This window comes from Lycorma delicatula, chromosome 4 (genome assembly GCF_047948215.1).
Source record: "Lycorma delicatula isolate Av1 chromosome 4, ASM4794821v1, whole genome shotgun sequence".
NCBI classification, from domain to species: Eukaryota; Metazoa; Arthropoda; class Insecta; order Hemiptera; family Fulgoridae; genus Lycorma; species Lycorma delicatula.
In genome coordinates, this window is record NC_134458.1 from 171,883,548 (window position 1) to 171,909,034 (window position 25,487).

The window sequence follows — 25,487 nt, forward strand, 5'->3', positions numbered from 1 at the left end:
GAAAATATTGATGTTAGATCCAAACACATTGTGTTTATTCATTGTTTAAATTATATTTCACTAATGAACTTATAGATTTAATTATTGAATAGACTAACCTCTACGCCTTTTGCAAAATAAGTGGCTAAAAAAATTTTCACAGTTTCACTACTGGAAACCAATTAATAGTAATGAGATGTTATTCTTAGCTGTGTATATGATGCTTGGTATAATTTGGACGCCACAAATAAACAATTACTACACAAACCAATTTTTTCTACACCAGGATTTTCAAAAACAAAATTTTTGAGGAAAAGAGTAAAATTTCACTTTTGTTTCTTGAATTTTACTGACAATAAACCCCCCCTGTCATCCTGTAAAAAAAGCAAAAAACAAACCTGTTTTTAATTATCTTGTTCAGAGATTTATTTTAGTTCATAATCCAGAAAAAGAAATACTAATTGATGAGAGCTTACTTCTGTGGAAAGGGTGACTTAGTTTTATTCAATTTATTCTAATTAAACGAGCATGGTTTGGTATAAAAACATTCTTTCTGAATCAAAATCTAGTTATATTTATAAAATAAATGTTTATGTGGATGCTGAAACAGATAAATTGAAAAACCGCAATCTTGGTCATAGCTCTTAAATATAGTCATTACTCTTGGAAAAGGGTAACCTATTTGACAATAGTTATTGTATCTACACAGACAACTTTTACTGTAGTCCAGAACTTGCCCTTGCTCTTCATCAGGATAATACAGATTTAGTTGGTATCGTTCGAAGTAACCTTGGTCTTCCCCCTGATTTGGCTGATCAAAAACTATATAAAGATGAAATGATCACTTTATGTGAAAAAGATAGTAAAATGATATTTTTAAAATGGCAAGACAAATGGGAGGTTTATCAACCAACGGTCCATGAATTAAATAGCATTGAAGTACTGCATAAAGGAAAAATGCATTAATTCCAACTTGAATCAATTACTGTAACATTTACATGGGAAGAGTCGATTGGGTGGATTAAATGCTTGGTGCTTATCCACTCAAACACAGAAGGTGAAGTCAGGTATAAGTAACAATTTAGACATCTTTTAAACATAGTCATTTTTAATGCCCATGTTATTTATGTGAAAAGTGGAGGTAAATTACCTTCACTTCAGTTCAGTGAGGCTCGGATTGAAAATATAGTTAAAAGGCATTATGAACAGATTTAAAAAAAAAAAAGCCGGCCTTCCTTCCCCTCAGGTTTCAAGAACGACATTTCCCAGAGTACATTACTAGAACAGAAAAAAAATGCTCTAACTCAAAGCTGTGCAGTTTGTTCAGCAAATAAAATTAGAAAAGTCTTGATACTACTGCAATGGCTGTGATGTAGGACTGTTTAAAAACAGATGACAGATGTAGGGCACCTTGCTTTAAAAACGTTCATACTAAAACAAAACTACTAATGAGTCTTGATACTACTGCAATGACTGTGATGTAGGACTGTTTAAAAACAGATGTAGGGCACCTTGCTTTAAAAACGTTCATACTAAAACAAAACTACTAATGATAGAAAAAAAAACTATTCGGTTAATTTTTATCTTTTATTATCTGCTTGTCTTTAGTAGTATTCTAAGTAGTCTTTAGTATTCTTTAGTCTTTTATTTTTCAATAAGTACTGTTATACATTGTAAATATCCAAACCAAAGATTATCAGTAAAAAGTTTTACTTAATTATCCACAATATTTACTGTCAAAAGGAATGTTTAAAATGTGTTACAAGTGTTAATAACCATAGAAAAGTTATACAGTTATTATTAGACATAATAAGAACCAAATTAAGATTACAATCAGGCTTGGTAAGTAAAAAGCTCATTATTTCTTACTTTATAACTATAAAAATGGGTAAAATGCATATATAATATCTTATTTTATGATAGTTACAGGTACTGAATCGTGAAAATAAAAAAAAAAAACGAATAAAATAGCAATGTATTGACCAAATTTAAATGTGCACAATAGCTTAACGTAAAATTTAAAAAAAGAAATCAGTAAGGGGTAAAATGCCTTGGTTATATGCAACTTTCATGGCAACTAAACACAATGTCCATATTAGTAAGCATGCCATACATTAAAACCATACATTTCATAACATATCAAATTGTCCTGGTATATACATCTACTGATATTAACTTCTTAAAATTCAAAAATGATCAGGTAAATGAATCATTTATCAATGTTTTTATTAAAATCTGAGAATGGTTCTAGGCTTTTTAACCACCTTAATTTTTAGGAATAGTTTAAAAGAGAACATGTTTGAAAATGATACTTCACAGCATTGTTTTTAATGTAATAAAATTTTCAGTTGCTAAATCTGATTCTCTGAGACAGCTGTTTGTTTCAGAAGTAAGACTGAATTTTATTTTACTATTTAATTTACAAAAATCAAGTATCAGCACTCAAGATTTTTATTAAACCATAAATTTCATAGGCAGGATTGGTATAACTTTTCATACCAAGCACTATCTGTTTACTGCGCACATGATTTAAGTTATATCTGTAAATAATTGCTAAGATTCCTTTTATTTTAATACTTTCTTTAAGTTACACACTAATGTACAGCAAAAAAGGACCTCTGTGCTTACTATCTAAATTTGTGTCTGTTTTATTGTTAGTAAAGAATTATTCAGAAATAACATAACCTCCACTAAAATAATTTTAAAAATGAACTTTCATTACTTTAACAAGTATTAGCAAGATTGAAATCATCAACAATAGCTAACAAAAATTTCTTATTTTGCACACTTACCACTGGTTCATACTCTCTTAAAGAAAAATTGATAATTGCCATTTACTAACTCATGACGTACTTTACCAGAAAAAATATAAGATCAAAAATTAAACCCGATTCCTTTCTTGTATTAAATTTTCTAAGATTATATTGGATGTACAAAGAAAAATAATAATTTATACATGGTATAAATATGCTGAACATGCTATGGTATATGAAAGAGCAGTATATCCAAGTAAGTAACTCCTGTTATACTTGCTTCAACAAAAAATCTGATGTGGACACCACATAACTTCCTTGTACGCCTATTAAATTACATATACACATTTTTTGCTGCATTTAAACTTATTTCATTTGAAAGTGAGATACAATCCACGTATTCTTTAATAAAGTGCACAGTTACACAATTGCATTGTGGTGGACACCAATGTGATGCACTGTGCATCACATTTTTTATGTGGTATCCATATCAGCATTTTACATTAGTTTATATATTAATTGTGTTTCACGTCGCTCAAGTAGATATGTGGTATAAGTGAGAACGTGTAGGACCCGTAACCATACACATGTAATCAATTCGCACTCGACTTTAAACACATATGTATTTTTCATTTAAATATATTGATTTATTAATAATTATTAACCTCCGATTGCAAACATTTTTGAATTAAAATGAAAAGTACATAAAATTTTATTTCACTAATAACTTCTGATTTTTTTTCATATTTTTACATATTGTGATCATGAAAAATTTCGGTTTTCAGATTTCAACAGAAATATCCATTTTGACCATCCCTGAATCCATTTTGATTACTTTCAGTGTGACGTCTGTAAGTATATATATATATATACACACACACACACATATACATATATATACGTACATATGTACTTAGACGTCACACTGAAGGAATCAAAATGGATTATAAATCGATATGTATATATATATATATATATATATACACACACATATACATATATATACGTACATATGTACTTAGACGTCACACTGAAGGAATCAAAATGGATTATAAATCTATATATATATATATATATATATATATGTGTGTGTGTATGTATGTATGTGTGTATGTGTGTATTTAATAGGAAAAGGAAGTCATGAGATGTCATCTCATTTTTTTTTATTGTTATTATTGAATTATTATTTACTGTTAAAACCTTTTTTTACAATCAGAAGGAAATAATTATTAATAAATCAATATGTTTAAATTTTTTAAAAAAAGTTAAAAAAATATGTATGGAAGTCAGATTCAAACTGATGTGCCTTCCTTGTAAGATCCAAATATTTCATTAATTAAAATTTGATTTGGCTATAACTCTGGAACCAATGAATAAGTACCACTTATGATATATCATTGAAAAGCTATCAACGAGGGCTTGTTACTGCAGTTAAGAAAAAGTCCAAAATCCAAATTTATTTAGAGGTCTGACTGTATACACAATTTTTGGCCCAGTTGACTGCAATCTAGAGGGGAGGTACACTAGATGTTACAAAGGTTCTAAATACAACATTTCAACATTCTACGGCTAATTGTTTTTGAGTTAATGTGAGATACATATGCACGTATGTACAGAAATCACACCAAAACTAGTCAAAATGGATATTTCCATTGAAATCTGAAATTTTTCACAATTGCAATACTTCGTACAAGGAAATAAAAAGGACATCCATAAACTTGTCATCAGCCTATTGTACAGAAAACATTAAATTTTGGGAAGTCCTATTCATATTGTAAAGATTTAAGAGGATTTTCTGACCTCTAGACACAGACATTATGTATGTTAACTTTTTTGCTAAGAAGAAATGTTGATTCATCACTAAACACAATACAATCAAGAAAGTCATCAACTTCAATGCTACAAAAAGATTCTGAAATCAGCACGCACAGTGCAGCCAGTAGGCTTCAAAATTTGTAACGACTGTAAACAGTATGATATATGTAAATGTTTCCATAAAACATTCTACACTTTTAGTCACCAGCTGGATTTCCTAAATGATTTTTTAGCACTACAAAAAAAGACTCCCTGTTCAAATTTTCTTCAAAAAAAAAACAAAAACAAAGCTTTCTTGACTAGTGGTGCAATCAAACAGAAAGATAGGGAGAACCAATATATGGCCAAGCCCACAATTAAAACTGTCCTTTTTGCGCTTTGATTCTGGTCTTAAATCAATTCTGTACACCCTATCCAAGAGATATTATAACCAATTAAAACCCTGATATTCTTCTACGTACACCAGGTAGTTTAGGGACACACTTTAGAAAAATAAATAGGCTAAAACTGAAAAAATAAATTTTGCGACTCTGGCTCAACAAATTACTACTTAGGAGGAAATTATTTAGTCAAGAATTATGTAAAAAAAAATTACTCTACCTTCAAGTAAACTTTTAAGACGTGGAGCCTATAGTGACAAATTTTAACAATTAAATGGCATCAATGTATAAAACCCATCATACAGTCACAAAATTTCAAAATAATTGGTTAATCAAGTGTGAAAATATCATGCAAAACAACTGATGAAAAATGCTTAATATGAGAGTTATCCCCCACCCCAGAACGAAACTGTCTGAAAACATAACCAAAATGTGACACTATGTAATGGGATCAACTAATGGGAAAAACATAAGCTGGTTGCTTGGCCAAATCAAAAAAATATCAAACTTACCCACTTGTTTCCTACTTGTCTCAGAACCTTAAAACTATTTTTTTTTTAATTTTTTATATAAGCAGTTTACCTATGGCAGTCATTTTTTTTGCGGTGTGCACACCTATTTTTGTGATTTTAAGGGTTAAAATAAAAAAATCATAACTAAAAAACTATTGGTCCTGGAAGAATGAAGCAAAAGCAATTTAATATATTTTCTCAAAGTAAAAGATTAGTCCAGTGGTTTATTTACTCATCTCCCTTCTTTCTATAAGAAAATTAGCAATAAAGTTGAACATGAAAAACAGAGAAATTTCACTCCAACAGGCAGGGATAGTAAACACAGTTTGAATTAACTTTTTATATGCAGGTATATGTTAGTAGTTTTACCATAAATAATATTGATCGTGATATACTTACCCCTAAATTTTTATGAATTTTTGAAAACAATAATTTTTTTTTAAATTCAAATTTTGGCTTCAAATAACCCTGACAGGGCTGGTGATGAAAATCTCAAATTCTCACAACTTACAGTGCTTTTGTAGATGTTTATGGCAAATACCATTTTGACTAACTAAATAAGTGTTCCAAGGGGGTTTTACTGTCTTCTTGGCACTTTAATATTTTTATATTTATTACTATAGTTGAAATACACTTGTTTGAACCATTCAACTGCAGTGATCATGTTATAACAGGCGCTTGAAGTCATTTTCAGTCATCAAGAAAATTCATCTTGCAACATACTCATTTATGCTTGTTACATCGTTTAGAGCTTTGCAGTTATAGAATGGTCAGTCTGACATTAGTCAGTGATCTGTTCACATCTTTACAGTGTCTCAAATTTCATCCTGTGTTTGGAAGTGTTTAATAAATAAATAAGTTTCACTTAATAATATTATATTTGAAAATTTTAAAGTCAGCTAAATTTTTACATTATTTTCAAGTAATTTCACATAAAACAATGGAAGAACAATGTTCCATAGAAATTTATGTGAATGAAGAGCATCATAAAATATTAATATTAGTGTCATAAATATTAATGTGAATGAAGAGCATCATAAAATATTAATATTAGCGTCATAAATATTAATGTGAATGAAGAGCGTTGTGTATGGTACAGTGCCAAATGTACTCATAATGATTTGTGAATTTAGTGATGAAAACCAACAACTTATTCTTTTACGTGTTAATTCAGATGTCACTAGTGTTTCTAAATATCATGAAAAAATGTTTTTGACAAAATTCAATCACCTGTATTGACAGTTCTGTTGTGACCCTTTGAGAACTCATAAAAAAAAAAAAACAGTTAAGAAAAATTTAAGACAAAAAAAAAATTTAAGAGTAAGCTCTTAAAGAACACATTTTTCCAAATTTAAATTTAGTTCCTGGAAAGTCTCTTTCTGTTAACTGTTTCAAACATATTTTTTCTCAGCAGAACAAAGAACTATATGAATGTGAAGACCAAGAGTAATACATTACCTCACATCATAATACTGAACAATTGGATGCTGCTTGCAGCATTTTGGGTATATTACCTCCATCAACTAACTACAGTGATGGGTCGTTCTCACACAATTTCAAGAGAATTATCAGAAGAGACATCACAGCTGTTGGTTAACCACACTAAATAACAAACTTTCATTGCTACAAAGACAGGCTACTTCATTGAAGAATAATTAAAATTTTGCTAAAATTTATTTTTTCTTTGATAGTGTTTACAAAAATAAACCAAAATAAAACTAAAAATGAATTCTTGAAAAAAGATATAGGCTACTCATTGAAATCTCAGTTTGGGTAAGTTTTACAACCATTTTTGAATCAAAATTGTATTATTAGGTTAATAGTACTGGTTAAGTTATCATTTAATTACAACGTATCATTAATAACTTTAAAAAACTATTTTATAAATATTGAAAACATCAACTGTAACATAACGGTTAAATACAAAAATATATAAAAAATGTAAAGTGCAAAGAAGTCAAGAATCCCCCTTGGAGCACTTTTTTATTGAGTCAAAATGGTATCCTTTTAACAGGTTTTTCATGATTTTTGAGGTTATAACTTTTTCAAAAATTTTCAAAAATTCATAAAAATTTAGGGGTAAGTATATCAACATTAATATTACTTATGGTAGAACTAATAATATATACCTATATATAAAAAATAATTCAAACTGTGTATGCTATCCCTGCCTCTTGAAAAGAATTACCAAAAGTGAAATTTCACTGTTTTTCATGTTCAACTTTATTGCTAATTTTCTTATAGAAAGAAGGGAGATGAGTAAATAAACCACTGGACTAATCTTTTACTTTGAGAAAATATATTAAATTGCTTTTGCTTCATTCTTCCAGGACCAATAGTTTTTTAGTTATGATTTTTTTATTTTAACCCTTAAAATCACAAAAATAACTTTATTGGTAATTTACTCACAGAAAGAAGAGAGAGTAAATAAACTAATAGTTTTTTGGTTATGATTTTTTCCGTAAACCCTTACAATCACAAAAATAGGTGTGGGCACTGGAACAAAAAATGGCCACCACAGGTAAACTGCTTAAATAAAACATTTTTAAAAAAGTAGTTTTAAGGTCCTGAAACATGTAGGAAACATATGGGTAAGTTGAATTTATTTTTGAATGGTCAAGCAACCAGCTTATGTTTTTTTTGGGTCACTTCAAATGGATTGACCCACCCTGGTTGGTATTCTCTTTGTTCTTTCTAGAGTTGTGAACCATCCTGTTCAGGAAGATTCTGAAAGAATTTTGTATGTTGTGTGTAGGAGTGAGTGGGTAGAAGTGAGTATAGTGAGGAGTGAGCTGTTTTTTTTGTTTTTTTTTGGGACACTGCAAATGGTTTGATCCTAGTACAAGAGCGTAACTAATCATCTAGGAAAATAAAAACTTTCAAATTATGAAAATTTAACCATTCAGAATTATAAGCATCTTTTACAAAAAACTTTTTTTTAAATTTCTTAATGTAGTAATAACATTTATGTTTGAAGATTTTGTTTGGCAAACATGTTTGCCAACCTCACAAGGACAATTTCTTTTTATGCAATTTATACTAAGTAAATAATGAATTTTAATAAAAGATTTCAGGAGGGACAAGAATTATAGTAAATAAATTTAAATCAAATTTGTATTTTGGAGAATACTGACTGAAGATTTTCTTCCATTCATTTACATAAATTGAGATAAAATTTATAGTGAATGCCAAATAAACAAAGACTACATACAGACACACATCTCTTTCTTTCTTTCTTTCTTGCACATGAGCATGCATGTGCACACACACACACACACACATACATAGAGAGAGTGAGAGAGGGGGCAGTGAGAGAGAATACAAATGTAATGCAAAACTTGTTCATTTTAATTTAAAAAATTCTTACCTAGCATTGTTTTCACTCCTTCCTCCACCAGTTCTAAAACAATAAAAAAAAGTAATAAATATTAACAGAAATATTTACTGTAGCAGTAAACTATAAACCATACATTTAATTTGCCAATAACGATAAACAAAGTTTTATCATTATTTGTTTCTATATAGATCATAAATTTTAGTATTTATCACATCAGAAAAAATGCACTAAAAAAGTCAATAAATAAAATAATTATTCAAAATAATTATCTTACTTTAATACAACATGTAAATGGTGTTTAAATATTTTTAAGTAGCTCATTCAGAAAGTCTTTGTATTTTCAAATTATTAAATCAAATTACCAAATCATGCCATCAAAGATGGCCAAAGCGACGACTGACTTCTAGTAATTTTATTTAATGAATACACAACTAATAACATAAGTTAGTTAAAAAATTTAATAAAACTACAATATTAAACAAAAATGTTAAGTACTGTTGTTTATTACTGTCATTCCTTTCGTTTATGTACAAGGCACTGTTCATAAGGGCCAATCGTTAACAAAATGAGAACAGTTGAAAAAATGAAAAATTTATTAATGGTTCCAAATTCTTACATACTTTATTTTTCTAAATAATCACCATTTCTTTCCAAACACTAGTGATATCGTGAAACAAGTTTCTTCAACCAACTGAATAAAATTCTGCCACCTGGGATTGCAGAGATTTTCAACCCTTCATTTTCCTCAATTCATTGAGATTCAAGATGGTAGTCACTGGGCAGATCGGGACTGTAAAGAGGATGATCAAAAATCTCCCATAAGAATTTTTGAATTGTTTCTGTTGTGCATACAGCCATGTATAGACCTAAGTTATCTGAGAAAAGCAATTCCTGATATCAGAATTCCCCATCAGTTCTGAATGGCACGATGCAGTTTACAAAGTGTTCTACAATAGACTTGTGATGTGATATATGTTCCAGGTTCCATGAAATCAATCAAAAGCACAACCTTTTAGTCCCAAAATACAGCTGCCATGATTTTACTTCAAGACTAGGCTTGTTTAAATTTTTTTTGGTTTAGATGAACCAAAATCACACCACTGCACGATTGTTTTATCTTTGAAATAAGCACGAGCTGATGTCAATCTGTGATCTTTGTGAGCAGCACTTGTTAACAGTTTTGGCACACATTGTACAGAGTTTACAACAACTTAAAGTGTCTGTCATGATTCTCAACAATGTTGTATTTGAAATGTCCAGAAATTCTAGAGAAAGACTGCTATTCATAAAGCTATGACTTTCTCTCACTTCTGCATTCACATGTTCACCGAGATCATCAATCCATCACTAGACCAGCCACTTCTCTGTTTGTCATGAACATTGAACGGCCTTACACTTAAACTCATGACACCACTGCCTCACTTCTCCTTCATTCATTGTGGTATGCTTATATGTTTCACACAACTGATGGTTAATTTCAGAGGCATTATGTCCTCTTGTGTTTAGAAATCTTATCACTGACGAAACTCACACTGGAAGGATTTTAATATTGGTGCATTCATTTTAACACACTGCCTTGCCAAGGCAAACAATGAACTGACAGCAATGTGGCGGTTACATGCCCAACAGACCACTTAAACCAATCAGTGTTGCTAATCATCATTTATAACTCATCAATCCTTACTTTTGAACTGTGCCTTGTAAACACCAACAAACAAGTCAAATGATTGATGGCTTAAAAAAGAAAAAAAGGAAATATACTGGAATGATCAATATAATAATCACTAGAATTTTTTTATAAAATTTACAAGGCACAATTTACCATTCATATCTGGGAACACTACGCACTTTTTAATAAATGAATCTTACAAAACATAATCGTGGCTTATTTGCTTTTTTTTCGTTACACATAATTACGCATTCTGTTTATATAAGTTTATAGAATAATGTACAAAAAAAAATCTTAATTTGATATATAACATTATTTTTATAAAATTGTAATTCAATTTGGCAAAATAAAACTGTCTTTTCTTTCATTCCTAAAGTCTACAAGAATATATAAGTAGATTCTACATTTCTTTTTATATAATGAAAAGAAGCCATCGAACGCCAACACTCCTGCTGACCTGAAACATCTAATAAATAGATTGTGAACAATGTTTTGTTTAAGATCAATTTGTATCACTGACAGGGTTCACAAACAAGTCCTCTGATTACTTAGAAATGAATACAGAAAACATATAACAGAAATAAAATTTTATTCTAAACAAAAGGTTATGTTAACCAAATAAAAACCAAATCACACATCAAAAAACTGAAAAATTAAATTAAAAGTTATGCACAGTTACAGTTATGTCAAAGTAATAATACCTTTTACGTCGTCTACCCTCTCTCTTCCTTTTACTGCTTTCAATAGATTGTGGTACAGAGGCAGTCAACTGTGATGATGATGAAGATGATAATGATCCACTAGTATCCACGCTTTTATTATTAATTGTAGTTGAAGAACTTTTAAAATTATTTTCATGTACTGTAGCAATGCTACTACTACTGCTGCTGCCAGCCTTGTTTCTAATATTATTTTTATTAATTCTGTCAGATTCCAACCTCTCACTTCGTTCAACTTCTTCTACCCAATCCTGTAAAGGTAAACGAAAAACATAATTAACAATCGCATCCTTACTGCAGAGAGCTGATTTTATTAAATTAGCTCAATGTAAAATAATCTAAGATTTCATTGTTATACAGCAAAATATCTGAGGCTTGCAAATGCAAAATTAAATAAAAAGCAGAAAAATTTCATCTTTTCCCTTGTAGTGACAGCACTTCAACTACATGAAACTGATCACAAAAAGCAAGTTTGCTATTTTAGCTGGTTCTAAAGCAACCAATAACAGAATGTCATTTACTTCATAATTGTTTTTAACTAAATAATTATTCTATGAATTCTGTATATGTGAATTACATGGTTTCACTTACCGGATTATGTAAACTTATAAATGATGATTCATTTAAAACAGGTTCTGACATGTCAGCACAGAGCAGTCTTCTAAGTCGTACAATTAACACATCAGTACTGTTTAAACATTTGCTCTGTATGCACATACTGCGGTTTAATCTTGTTTTGTGATTATAGTTACCGTGTCAAGTCTGCTAGGTTAGTGAAAAAAATATGCCAACCATAAATGATCTGGAAACGTGCATGAGGATTTGACTTAATAACAATAAAATCTGACTCCACCACTAAAATCATAATGAACCACTTTGGCTATAAAGTTGAAGATCAAGATTAAGAACTGGGCCCTCATATCTACCCACTGGGTTGGTCTAGTAGTGAACACGTCTTCCCAAATCAGCCAATTTGGAAGTCGAAAGTTTCAGCGTTCAAGTCCTAGTACAGGCAGTTACTTTTATATGGATTTGAATACTAGATCGTGAATACCGGTGTTCTTTGGTAGTTGGGTTTCAATTAACCACACATCTCAGGAATGGTCGAACTATAACTGTACAAGACTACACTTCATTTACATTCATACATATCATCCTCATTCATCCTCTGAAGTAATAACTAAACGGTAATTCCAGGAGGCTAAACAGGAAAAAGAGAAAGGGCCCTCATATCTGCTTTCAACCTGTATGAAATGTCTGACAAGACTGGGATAGGGGTAATCATCACTTGAATTTACCATACTGATCGTATGGCATGAATCACAAGATCATTTGTCAGAACTTTTATCTCTACACTACAGATAAAATAATAAATAAATCCAAACACACACTGCAGTTCCTAGATTTATCTTTATCATATGATAACGCAATCTGAATTGAATGAGCTTATTCAGGATTTCAACTTGAAAAGAAACAAGTCAAGCTTTGGCTGAAAGGCGGGAATCTTCTGCATACTGATACTAGTGTTTCTTTTCAGGAAAAGTCAAAAAATTAATATTTTGAAGAAAATAAGTTTGGTGTACTATAATATTTGTGCTGTCATGTATGCATTTCATTATGAACATAACTCTACAAAACTGTAACGGTTCATTAATTCTTTGAAATATGAAGTCTGTTCTTTTGCACACTGGCAACAAACTTCCTTCTATGCTGTTGGCTTATGCAATTAATATGAAAAAAATGACAATATGAAAATCCTGTTAAAAAAAAAATTTAGTATAAGTACCTTTTGCCTATATGTTGCAATTTAAAATTTATTGAATTATTAATGGGTTTGCACCTCAGCTACTCTTAATTTAGTTGCTTTTTGTGAAAATGGGACAGCAGGGACAAGACAAATCATTACAATAGACAAAAAAATGCTGTACATTCCCCACTAATTAACTCTGAAATGATTCTTCTACCTCCACTCCATATAAAATTAGGACTTATCAATTCATTAATATATCACAATTCATTAATATGTACTGCAATAGTGCAATACATATTAATGAATTGTAAAAGTTTCCTTGTTTCCATTATCAGTGAAATTCCTTGTAAAACTTAAGGAATTATTATGGGGCTCCTATAATAAAAACTTCATTTAGAGATGGACAATTCAAAAAACTGTTAACCCAAGTCTGAAAGTCAGTTGGAGATCATTTAAAAGTGTTATACAAAATGTTTTAGGAAATCATAATCCCTTAACTACCATGATATTGTGGGTGAATTATTAGTCATACAAACATAAAGAATGTAATATGGACCTAAAGATTAATTTCTTGGATTCACACCTGGATTTCTTTCTGGACAATCACGGTGCCATCAATGACTAGTACAGGAAATATTTCCACAGCAAATATCAATCATGGAAAACAGGTACCAGCAACAGTGGAGTGCAAGAATAATCTGTGATTATTATTGCACGCCACTGCTGCTTTTTTGATAAATCAAAAAAGAATGTTCCAGATGCCAAAAAAAAGAAAACAACTACCACATTTTAGGTAAGTTGAATAGCATCCAGCATGCACATATTTTGTTCCTCAAAGTTATCCATTATTAAAGTTCCACAGAAATTTGACAAATGAAAACATACAGAGAATGATAAAAGAAAGGTTGTTTTGTACCAAAGGTATTTATTATAGTTTAACAGGATACACAGTGATTATAAATCAGTGATAATTGTTAAGCATTAAATCTGTTATTTCAAGACTGAATAGGTTCCTTTTTGCCCAAATAGTAAATAATGCTTTTAAAAGTAAACAATATGAACAAAAATTTAATACTGTTCATTTCACATACTATTTAACTTTTCATGGAACTACATACAAATACTACTTCAGGCATTGGAATCTCACTCTTCCTTCCACCTTATATCCAGAATAATACTGTCTAAAAATGTCCCAAATGTTACGAAAGTATCTAGCTTTTTTCCTTCTCCCACTGAAAAACAAAGTTAAACATTATATGCGGTTTCAGTCTGCAGTTACTTAACTATAGACTGAAGGGAAGAATTTTACATTTATCAACTTTAAAAATAAAAATAAATACAAAATAATTAACTCACCAATGTAACAGTCAATGGTGATTTGGTGATATCATCTTTTTCATCTTTGTTATCAACAATTAGATTTGTACAAGATCCTTTATCATCAGTACACGTAGAATGTTTTGTTAAATTATCAACATCATTCTTTGTGCTCATGGATGACTTTTCAGATACTTCATCACTACACCTTTCATTATCATGATCAATATGATCATCATTTTCATTAATATGATTAATCGTAGCATTATTATAATTACTACTCTCACAATCCCAATGCTCCTCCTCTTCATAATCATTAAAATCTTTTTCTACTGTGCCAGCAGCATTAAAATATTCTTTGTTACAGAGTGACGAAGATGATGATGTAACAGATTGTTTACCACCACCAGCATAATTACAACTACTTTCATCAGTAATCAGTAATGTTTCTGGTGTTAAAGATCGACAATTCCGTACATTTACTGAATTTAAAGAATCTAAACCAACTTCAAGGTCTTCCGGTGCAAGTCGACCACGTCCCCGACTACTAGTCCCAGAATTATTGATGGCACTTGGTAAAGTATGTGATGACCAAATCTGTTGACCATGTCCATGACCATTGTGCTGTTGACGTTGAAGATTATGATGATGAGGTAGATAATGATGCGGTTGTTGATGATAAATGTGCGACTGACCATGAGTATGATGGTTATACATCTGATGCGGAGGAGAAATAACACTATGTCCATGATGAACACTATTACTACTGCTGTAGGAATAAACATTTGTAGCTGAATTTACTGAATTTGTACTTCCACCAGTTGAATTAGTTGCACTTCCTTGAAATGTTATAGAGCTTCCATCCCAGATATCTTCACCACAATTACTGGTACCAATATATGTAAGTTGATGTGAAGATAAACCATTTTTGGCCATGTACTGTTTTTGTAATCTAGGTGGTAAAGAATCAAATGATGGTCGAATTAATTTATTATTACTTCTTCGATTATTACCATTGTTTGCACTATTAGCCGAAGATGAAAGAAGTTTATTGTTACCATGAGAAGAATTTAATTTATCATGACCCCAATTATTGCTTGAACCAGTTTCAGCCGGTTCAACGCTTCGTGTATCTCTAATCAGATGACTATCATTGCTAATGTGATGATTAACAGGTAAATTACGTGGCTCTGATGCTTGTCGTGAATTATTTCGAACCATTGCAGCAGTCCCTGAACCATTTGACCTATGGTATGATTGTTTATTATGGCACTCAAAATTTCTTTTATCTGGAGATCTATGTGACAAATTTCTTCTAGATCTATTGCTACCACTGAACAACTGAATATCATCATACAATTCATAAATTCTTGAACAAGAAGACATCAATTCAACATCACATTTTTCATCAACTTGTGATGACTCTTTTACATATAAATTTTCACCATTAACAAAGTTATTATGTTGCAAATTAGCATCATTCTTCACAGAACCTACTCCCCCTCCTCCTCCTTTACCTTTACGTTTTCGTTTATCATGTTTTGATCTCTTAGGCCTTTCTGATGACGGTGATGCCATTACTACCTTATTTGTACCCCCTCCACTTCCTCTCACAAGCATCTGATTATTTTTAAGACTATCACTATTAATTGTACTATTATTAAAACTATCATTATAATTTTTTTTACTACTAAAATTACTACTAACACCATTATCTTCATTGTGACAATTTTCTTGCTGATGATTTTTTTCAATGTTGTTACTACTATTAAATGATTTAGTTGGTCTATTATTTTTATTATCTACATTATTATTATTATCATTATTATTAGATTTAATATTATAACAATTTTTTTCATCTTTAAGTACACTGTTTTTTGATTTGTTATCATAAATATTGTTTTTAATGTTTTTATCACCATCATTATCAGTACCTCTACATTCATTGGTATTTTTACTACTACTACTACTGTTATTACTACTACTACTACTACTACTGCTACTGCTACTACTGCTATTACTATTTGAGGAACATATTTTTTGTGATGATTGAGAAGACATGGTTAACGATGAAAAATGCAGAGAAGGCTGTGGTGTAGCTTGATGTAAGGTTGGCTGTTTAACTTTATATAATGCTGTGTCTGGCTTTTTAGACTTCCTTCGAATATTAGAATTAGAAAATTCATTATTATTATTATTGTTATAATTTGAAGATAGATTTTTACTGCTGGATAATGAAGAACCTTCACTGCTGCTTTTGCTATCATTTCTATTATTATTAGTAGTAGTAGAAATAGTATTACAGCTGTCGCCAGAAGAAGAAACTGTGTTTACATCTGTTTGTAAACAAACTTTACTTAAATCATGAATAATACTATCCATATTACTTCTACTATTATTATTACTATTATAATTGTTTCGATGTTTAGGTTTTGGATTTGTTGCAGTGTTACCACTACATCTGAATGAGGCTGATCTTTCATTTATTTTCCTGGATGTTAATGTTGTAGATGTATTTGAATCATTCATCACAATGGTACTAATATCTGAACTATTATTGACACTTAAACTATTACTATTTTCATCATCTATTTTTACACCAGAGGCTGTTTTACGTAATGGCCCGCTTCCGGGTCTATATATTTCCACTGGTGGTTTTCCTCTTTTAGCAGACCTTAATGACTCCTCTTCTTGTATTTTATAATTTGGCATCGGTTCTGAAACAAAGATAAAACAAACAGAAAATAAAAGTAATAGGCTAACAACAAAATTAAGGTTAAATATATTGAAGATTTATTACTCAACACTGAATGGTCGCTGCTCAAATGGATAAGTAATTATGAGTAAACAAATTATTTATAATGAAACATTATTAATTTAGTATAAGCAATACGTACATAACATTAGTGTTTGATATTATCTACATACAACATACTAATTTTTCAATACAGGGTAGTTTTAGTTGCCCAGAAATATAATAATTCTATTTTCAATTAAATCAAATCCTACAAACTCTATTATTCTACCTTACAATTTAAATTAATTTAATTTCTTAATAATTCAGTTCAAACAACACTGCAAATTATTGGAAATCAGGTATCTCTAGAGGCAAGCTTATTTCAAAGATTAACAGCAACATAATAAATTAATATAAATAAGAGCAAAAATAAAACATCAATTTAATACTAACTTAGAGGCAACAGGTGGTATTTGTCATAAACTTATATAACATATTTCCCATTAAAGAAACATAATTTAACTCAACTGACATATTGACCCTTATTACTGTAACCAAATCCAAACAATCAACTGTTTTAACACAAAAGACAAATGCCATACCATTAAGATAATATTGATCAACATCATCGGATCAGTTGTATGTCATATACATTGAACAACAAGAAAAGCCAGAGCGATTAACATATATTTGTCAAATAACTCAAGTATCCTATAATAAAGTCAAAAATTAATCAAGCTTCATAAGCAAGACAATTGGTAAATTGAAAGGAAGAAACATTTTGGAACATCTATATCAAATACTTAACTCTAATGGAATCTTTTTGTCACAAACTACTTCCAGCTTCCCAAATAGCATCGGATATAAATAAATCTTATGAGCCATGTAATCATACAATCTTTTGAAATTTTCACTTTTTGAAAATGGAACAATAATTCTTACCCTTATTTCTGCCAAACTGTACAGTATTATGATCTTCCATATTTTCTGTTCTTAAATAGATCTTATCCGTTAATCTAAAGATGTACAACAACTAAGATGTGTCTTATAGGTAATATTTTTTAATTTCCTAAAAACAGGTTAACAATGAATTTAATCTACTCATTAACAATCAACCTCACAATAAGTTTTTGGATTACAATTAATAGTTCAACAACCAATTTATATGTACCTCCCCAACAAGTTACTGCATAATGGATTCTGGAGTCCAAAAGGGAATAGAACATTTTCATTAAATAATTTGTACATATTTTTTTTTTTAAGTAATAACAATTTCTTATGCAAAAAGCAATAAGATTTTTAACATATTGCACATGACTCTTCCAAGTCAATCAGCTAACTAAGGTCATTCCAAGATATTTAACACTACCAAACTAAATTATAGATACACATTTAGACAAGTTTCCATCCACGCAAATTACATTATAATTTTTTAACTATCAGTTACATTATCGCTAGACCTTAAATTAAATAAAACAAAATTAATTTTTTAATATTTAAAGTAATTCCATTCAATGTTAGTCACGTATTTGTGTCTAGGATCACTGAAAATATTAGTATGTAACTACTACATTTTAATTCATCAATAGCAGATAGCCATATCATCCACAGGCAATAACTTCACCTTTCAATTTTCCATTACAAAAATCATTCACATATACAGAAAATAGGACAGAACTAACACAGATCCTTGGAGAAAGCCATGAGGTAATTTACCTGGCCTACTTAGTACATTACTAACTCTAACTGATTGAATTCTATTTTACAAATACGTTGAGAATGACATTTATGTTTAACAATCCCTCTAATACCTATTTTTTCCATTTTATATATTAAAATTGAATGCTCCACCATATCACAAGACTTTAGCATATCTAAGAATAGCCATACTACTTTCTCATTGTTAATACCTTTATTTATATCACAGAGTAGTCTAGCAATTGTGTTTTCTGATCTACAAACTTTATGAAAACTGTACTGATTTTGACTAAAAATTCTATTTGATAAGTTTTATTTTTTTTACTTTCTCAAGTACTTTTGAAATGACATGTTAGAAGAGGTGCACATGCAATTTCTTTTAGAATTTTATTATTTATACCTTCAAATCCAACAGAATATTTATCATCGATTGATAGAATTATTTTATATTTATTTCAAAACAATTTATGGGTTTGAGGAAGCGAGACTTGATATAACCGTAAAGTTTTCATTTACGGCTTTAAACCAAAGACAGTGAATTTTTATCAACTGTGATTTGAATTTCATTTTTTAATTTTCCTGTTACTTCTAAAATTTTTTTCTAAAATAATATTTATTTAATTTTTAAAATTTTCTAAAAATATTTGCAATATCAGTTGTAAGTTCACATATTTTACTCTCATTTCCAATTATTTTGTTAATTTTTTCAAATTTAGTTAAATCACAAATCAGGTCACTAACAGTTTTCTAATGCAATTTAATATTATTTCTCTGAATTTCATTTGAGATCTATTTTTATAGTTAATATAATTCTTTTTTTAATTTAGCATTATAAGGCTGTCTACACGTTTTTTCATATAATTGGAAATCCTATTTACTAACATCTCAGTTATCCACTTTGCATTTAACTATTCTGGTAATTTTGTACAATCTTTGACTACAAATCTTAATTTGTTCACTTATTTTACCTACAAAAAATTGAAAAGCTTAATAACATTTTTAATTTACATAGATTTCCCCAATTTAAAAATATAAGGGCATCTCTTAATTTTTAATAATTAATTGTTACAGTTTGTTCCAATACTTACTTAATATGTTAATAATATTTAACAGAATACTTTGTACTTGCTTAGCAAATGATCAGTAATATTAAAATCCTGAACATTACCGTAAAATTTAACACATTTATTCTTACCTCTAAAATAAAATTTAACATATAATATGATCAATAATGGTACTTGATAACAGTCTAGCAATATTATAAATATAGGGATCAAATATTTTTTAATCAAATATTAATATAGTAATCACATTTGTCAACTATTCCAGACCTGTCGATTAGACAAATATTTGACAACACCTGTAATTGCATAAAAGTTACTTCAGAACCCTCACTCAAAATCTCAAATAATATTAGAGTGAAAATTTCTTCAAATTTTATTTGCTTAAATACTTATCCCCCTGAAATCTTCTACCAAAATATATCCCTGAAGATAGGGCAGGGATTTAATTTTTTTACCCTGGAACATTATTTTAAAAAAGTACATTCCGACTGAGAAATACTAAAAGTAACTTTTTATCAGGCAGGGGTGACCCACCAGTAAACAATACAAAACACAGCACACATAACTAATATTTAAATCGTGCTAATTTTGTCTCATTAAATCGATTTTGCAACTTTCACTAAATGTTTGGCTGATTATAGGAATAATCCTACACATAGAAAAATAAACAAATAAAATAAACTGAGATAATGGACTAAGTGATATAAGATACAAATTAAAACAATGGGCTTCTGCCTCAATTAAATTCAAAAGCAAAGAATAACATGAAAATAAAATTCATTCTTAGCAATTTAAATACAAAATTGTTAAAATAAATGCATTAGTTTTAAAAATTATGAAGCAATACAATAAAACTTCTATTGCATTTCTAATATTTGCAGAACCAATTGCCAGGTTTTTTTTTTAATGAAAAATCAAAAGAAAATTCACAGCATATCTAAAAGTTTCACTTGCACAAACTAGCTATGAAATTCAGCTCGGTTAATAATTCAAGCTCTAACTACATAAATCATGATGCTTGTAAAACTCTTATTATTTATTTAGAATATATTTTTTAACAAATTATGTTTTCTTTAATGCCAACATCTTTTTCAATCTAATCTAAAAAAAGGTTTTAATTTAACAAAATACTTGAAATGAAATTCTTTGTCAAAAAATATAGTATATCTTATAGTTATAGACAAGCGATTACAATTTCTTTGTTTTCCTTCATACATGATGAAAAACTCTATAACCAAAATAAAATTCAGGCTATTTTCTAAATTTCATAAGTTATTTCTTACACAAATTATTTATTCAGCAGCTCAAAACATTACAACACAAAAAATTACTCTAAAATATAAGATCGCTCTGATTTAGCTTTACTGCTAATCTAATAAATTAAAATAATCTGTATAAAATTTATGTGCAAAACTTTCCTCAAAATTTAACTAATGCGATGATTAAAGAATCACTAATATCTACCGAACAATCTTAAGTTTTAAGCATCCATCAAGCACAAACAAACATACAGACATTCCGACTTACCTAAGCAATCCTTATGCATATTTATATACTATGATTATACATAAACAATAAGGTATTTTTATATATAGATATCCCCTAGTGAGGTAATTGACATGGAGGTGGTTATGGCACTTAAGCTGCATACATATACAGAAACAGGAAGTATCTGTTTATAAACAACAGAACAACTCTTATTTTTAACATTTTAATATATAAAGTTTGTATATACTTACACACATACAAACAAACATTCACACTGACATATTATACATACAGATAAGATAAGCAAGTGCATTATTCATTTTTTGGATGATTGTAAGTTCTACATCACTTATAAACATTATATGTAAATTGCATAATGTAATCTAAACAGTTCCTAAGATTTGTATTAACAACAATAATTTTATTTTTTTTATTTGTAAACATTTCCTACACTTATCTTAAAACCCAATAAATTATTATAAATAAACTACAACATGCAATCTCATCTGAAATAAAAACTTTCAACTTTCAATTTTGCAGGACAATCAATAATATTCCAGCAAAGTTTGTAAATCATGTTTGCATTAAGAATAATTATTTTACATTTACTGTCAGTGACCTCATTGTATATAGCTTACAATATTCATAAAAATGCTAACCGAGATAACTCCAAACTGATAATATAACTCGGAAAAAAATATTGATATTTGAAGTTACACTAAATTTTTTTTCTATAATTTTATGTTGTGTATGTGTGTCCATGCACAAGTTTGTGTGTGTGTGTATATGTGTGTATGTGTGTAGGTGTGTGTGTGTGTAGGTGTGTGTGTGTGTGTGTGCGCACGGGCGCATATAATTTACTTTTAAAAAAACCCTAGCTTGCAAGTACAGATGAAACAGATTTTTTTTTAAAGGTGTATACATAAATGTAAAGCGAGCATAATGTTTAGGATCAGACTTTATAACTTTCCTCCAAAATAACTTTAACAAAAGTCAGATTGAGCCACCACGAGGTGCACATAGATATATCCAGAACAAATAGGAAAAATTTGTTCTAGTGAACTGAGTCTAAACAAATTTTACAGCTTCATTTATCACATCTAGAGTTGTGACTTACGACCTAGTCACACCACACATGACCCCTTGACAGCCAATCATGAAAGGTCTTTTAAGTACTCCACTGGCTGAACCAAGCAAACCAGAGTTCAGAGAAGACAACATTCAGATACGGTGGAGTGCCATTTAGAAGATAACAAGTGATTGGAAGCACTGAAATGCCCTAACACTACACAAACAAATAAGAAAAATATAAAGTCCAGAATCAAACTGAAGCAAATCACCTACATGTCTTCACACAATGTAAACTTGCTCATGCAGACTGGTAAACTAAAAATAATAACTGACCTAATGCACAGAACAAAATTCTCATCATAGGTCAGAAGGAAATAAGAAACACCAACCAGGACGCCATGGAATCTCAAGGATATAGGCTCTACAAAATTATACCTGGGAAGAGAATGATGAAAAATGTCCTAGTTTGGAACAGGCTTTTTAGTCAGCCTCAAAATAATAAAATCCATACAAGAATTCAAGTCTCAATTCCCAAGAATCTCAACACTTACCCTAAAAGCATACAATAAAATCTACATTATAATAAACACCTGTGCGCCCACTAATAATAAAAATAACTCCAAAAGTCCATAAAGAAACAGAAAGGTTCTGGGATCTACTTGACCTGACTATAAATAACATCCTTAAAAACCCTGTTAAACAAACACTCAGAAACTTCAATGCTCAACTAGGCAGAGAAAGAAGACGCAGTGACATTGGAAATTTGCCAACCTAAAAGAAAACAAAAATGAACAGACTTATTGACCTGTGCAGAAACCACAATCTCATCTCATTCACATATTTCAAGAGGAAACCTCAAAAACTGAAAACCTGGAAACACCCAAACTACACTAAAAGAAAATGGTAACAAGACCATGTCTTCATGGACAAACACCACCACAAGGAGATCTACAACATAAAAGTTCTCAGAGGTAGACACAGGCTCAGAGCACAATGTAGTCAAAATTAAAATTGAATCTACTCCCCAAAGAAAGCAACAAAAGCAGGCTCCTAAAACTAAAAGGAAAATGAATCCTACCCAACTAATCAAGAATGATGGATCACAACTCTAGAAAGAATGGAGGATGGTTCACAACTCTAGAAAGAACAAAACTTACCCACTTGTTTCCTACTTGTTTCAGGACCTTAAAACTATTTTTTTTTATTTTTTTATTTATGCAGTTTACTTGTGGTGGCCATTTTTGTTACAATGCACACACCTATTTTTGTGATTTTAAGGGTTTACGGAAAAATTCTAACTAAAAACCTATTGGTCCTAGAATGATGAAACAAAAAGCAATTTAATATATTTTCTCAAGACAAAATATTAGTCCAGTGGTGTATTTCCTTATCTCCCTTCTTTCTATGAGAGAATTAGCAATTAAGTTAAACAAGAAAAACAGTGAGATTTCACTTCATGAGGCAGGGATGGCAAACACAGTTTGAATTATCTTTTTTATGCAGGTATATGTTGGTAGTTTTACCATAAATAATATTAATCATGATATACTTGCCCCTAAAGTTTTATGAATTTTTGAAAACAATTTTTTTTTTTTAATTCAAATTTTGGCTTCAAATAACCCTGATGGGGCTGGAGATAAAAATTTCAAATTCTCACAACTTACAGTGTTTTTGTAAATGTTTGTGATCAATAAGAGTTTCTTGTGTATTGTAGTAATAAAAAAATTATAACCTCTCCAAAATCATGAAAAACCTGTTAAAAAGGATACCATTTTGACTAACTGTGCTCCAAGGGGGTTTACTGACTTCTTGGCACTTTAATATTTTTATACTTATTACTACAGTCGAAATACACTTGTTTTAACCATTCAACTGCAGTGTTCATATTATAACAGGTGCTTGAAGTCATTTTCAGTCGTCAAGAAAATTCATCTCGCAACATGCAAGATGAATCATTTATGCTTGTTACATTGTTTAGCTTTGCAGTTACAGACTGATAAGTAGTCTGACATTAGTCAGTGACCTGTTCACATCTTTACAGAGTGTCTCAAATTTCATCCTGTGTTTGGAAGTGTTTATTAAATAAATAAGTTTTATTTAATATTATATTTGCAAATTTTAAAATCAATTAAATTTTTACATTATTTTCAAGTAATTTCTCATAAAACAATGGAAGAACAATGTTCCAATGAATTTATGTGAATGAAGAGCATCTTACAACAGTGTATGGTACAGTGCCAAAAGAACTCATTAAAGATTTGTGAATTTAGTGATGAAAACCAACAACTTATTCTTTTACGTGTTAATTCAGATGTCACTAGTGTTTGTAAATATCATGAAAAAATGTTTTTGACAAAATTCAATCACCTGTATTGACAGTTCTGTAGTGACCCTTTGAGAACTCATAAAAAAAAACAGTTAAGAAAAATTTAAGACAAAAAAAAATTTAAGAGTAAGCTCTTAAAGAACACATTTTTCCAAATTTAAATTTAGTTCCTCGAAAGTCTCTTTCTGTTAACTGTTTCAAAAATATTTTTTCTCAGCAGAACAAAGAACTATATGAATGTGAAGACCAAGAGCAATACATTACCTCACATCATAATACTGAACAATTGGATGCTGCTTGCAGCATTATGGGTGTATCACCTCCATCAACTAAATACAGTGATGGGTCGTTCTCACACAATTTCAAGAGAATTATCAGAAGAGACATCACAGCTGTTGGTTTAACCACACTAAATAACAAACTTTCATTGCTACAAACACAGGCTACTTCATTGAAGAATAATTAAAATTTTGCTAAAATTTATATTTTCTATTATAGTGTTTACAAAAATAAACCAATATAAAAATAAAAATGAATTCTTGAAAAAATATATAGGCTACTCATTGAAATCTCAGTTTGGGTAAGTTTTACAACCATTTTTGAATCAAAATTGTATTAGGTTACTAGAACTGGTTAAGTTATCATTTAATTACGACGTATCATTAATAATTTTAAAAAAACTATTTTATAAATATTGAAAAAATCAACTGCAACATAACAGTTAAACACAAAAATATATAAAAAAATGTAAAGTGCAAAGAAGTCAAGAATCCCCCTTGGAACACTTATTTATCGAGTCAAAATGGTATCCCTTTTAACAGGTTTTTCATGATTTTTGAGAGGTATAACTTTTTTTATTACAATACACAAGA

The 25,487-nt window shown here is 29.7% G+C and overlaps 1 protein-coding gene across 1 annotated transcript in view; it reads right to left on the reverse strand.

Moving 5' to 3' along the window:
- LOC142324077 (uncharacterized) overlaps positions 1-25,487 on the reverse strand; it is a 130,025-nt gene that overhangs the window by 95,419 nt on the left and 9,119 nt on the right. Inside the window, exons 2-4 of the mRNA XM_075364704.1 lie at positions 14,271-16,948; positions 11,147-11,415; positions 8,807-8,839 (exon numbers count right to left, since the gene is read on the reverse strand). Of these exons, the coding sequence (XP_075220819.1) occupies positions 8,807-8,839; positions 11,147-11,415; positions 14,271-16,948 (2,980 nt within the window). The remainder of the gene's footprint in view (positions 1-8,806; positions 8,840-11,146; positions 11,416-14,270; positions 16,949-25,487) is intronic.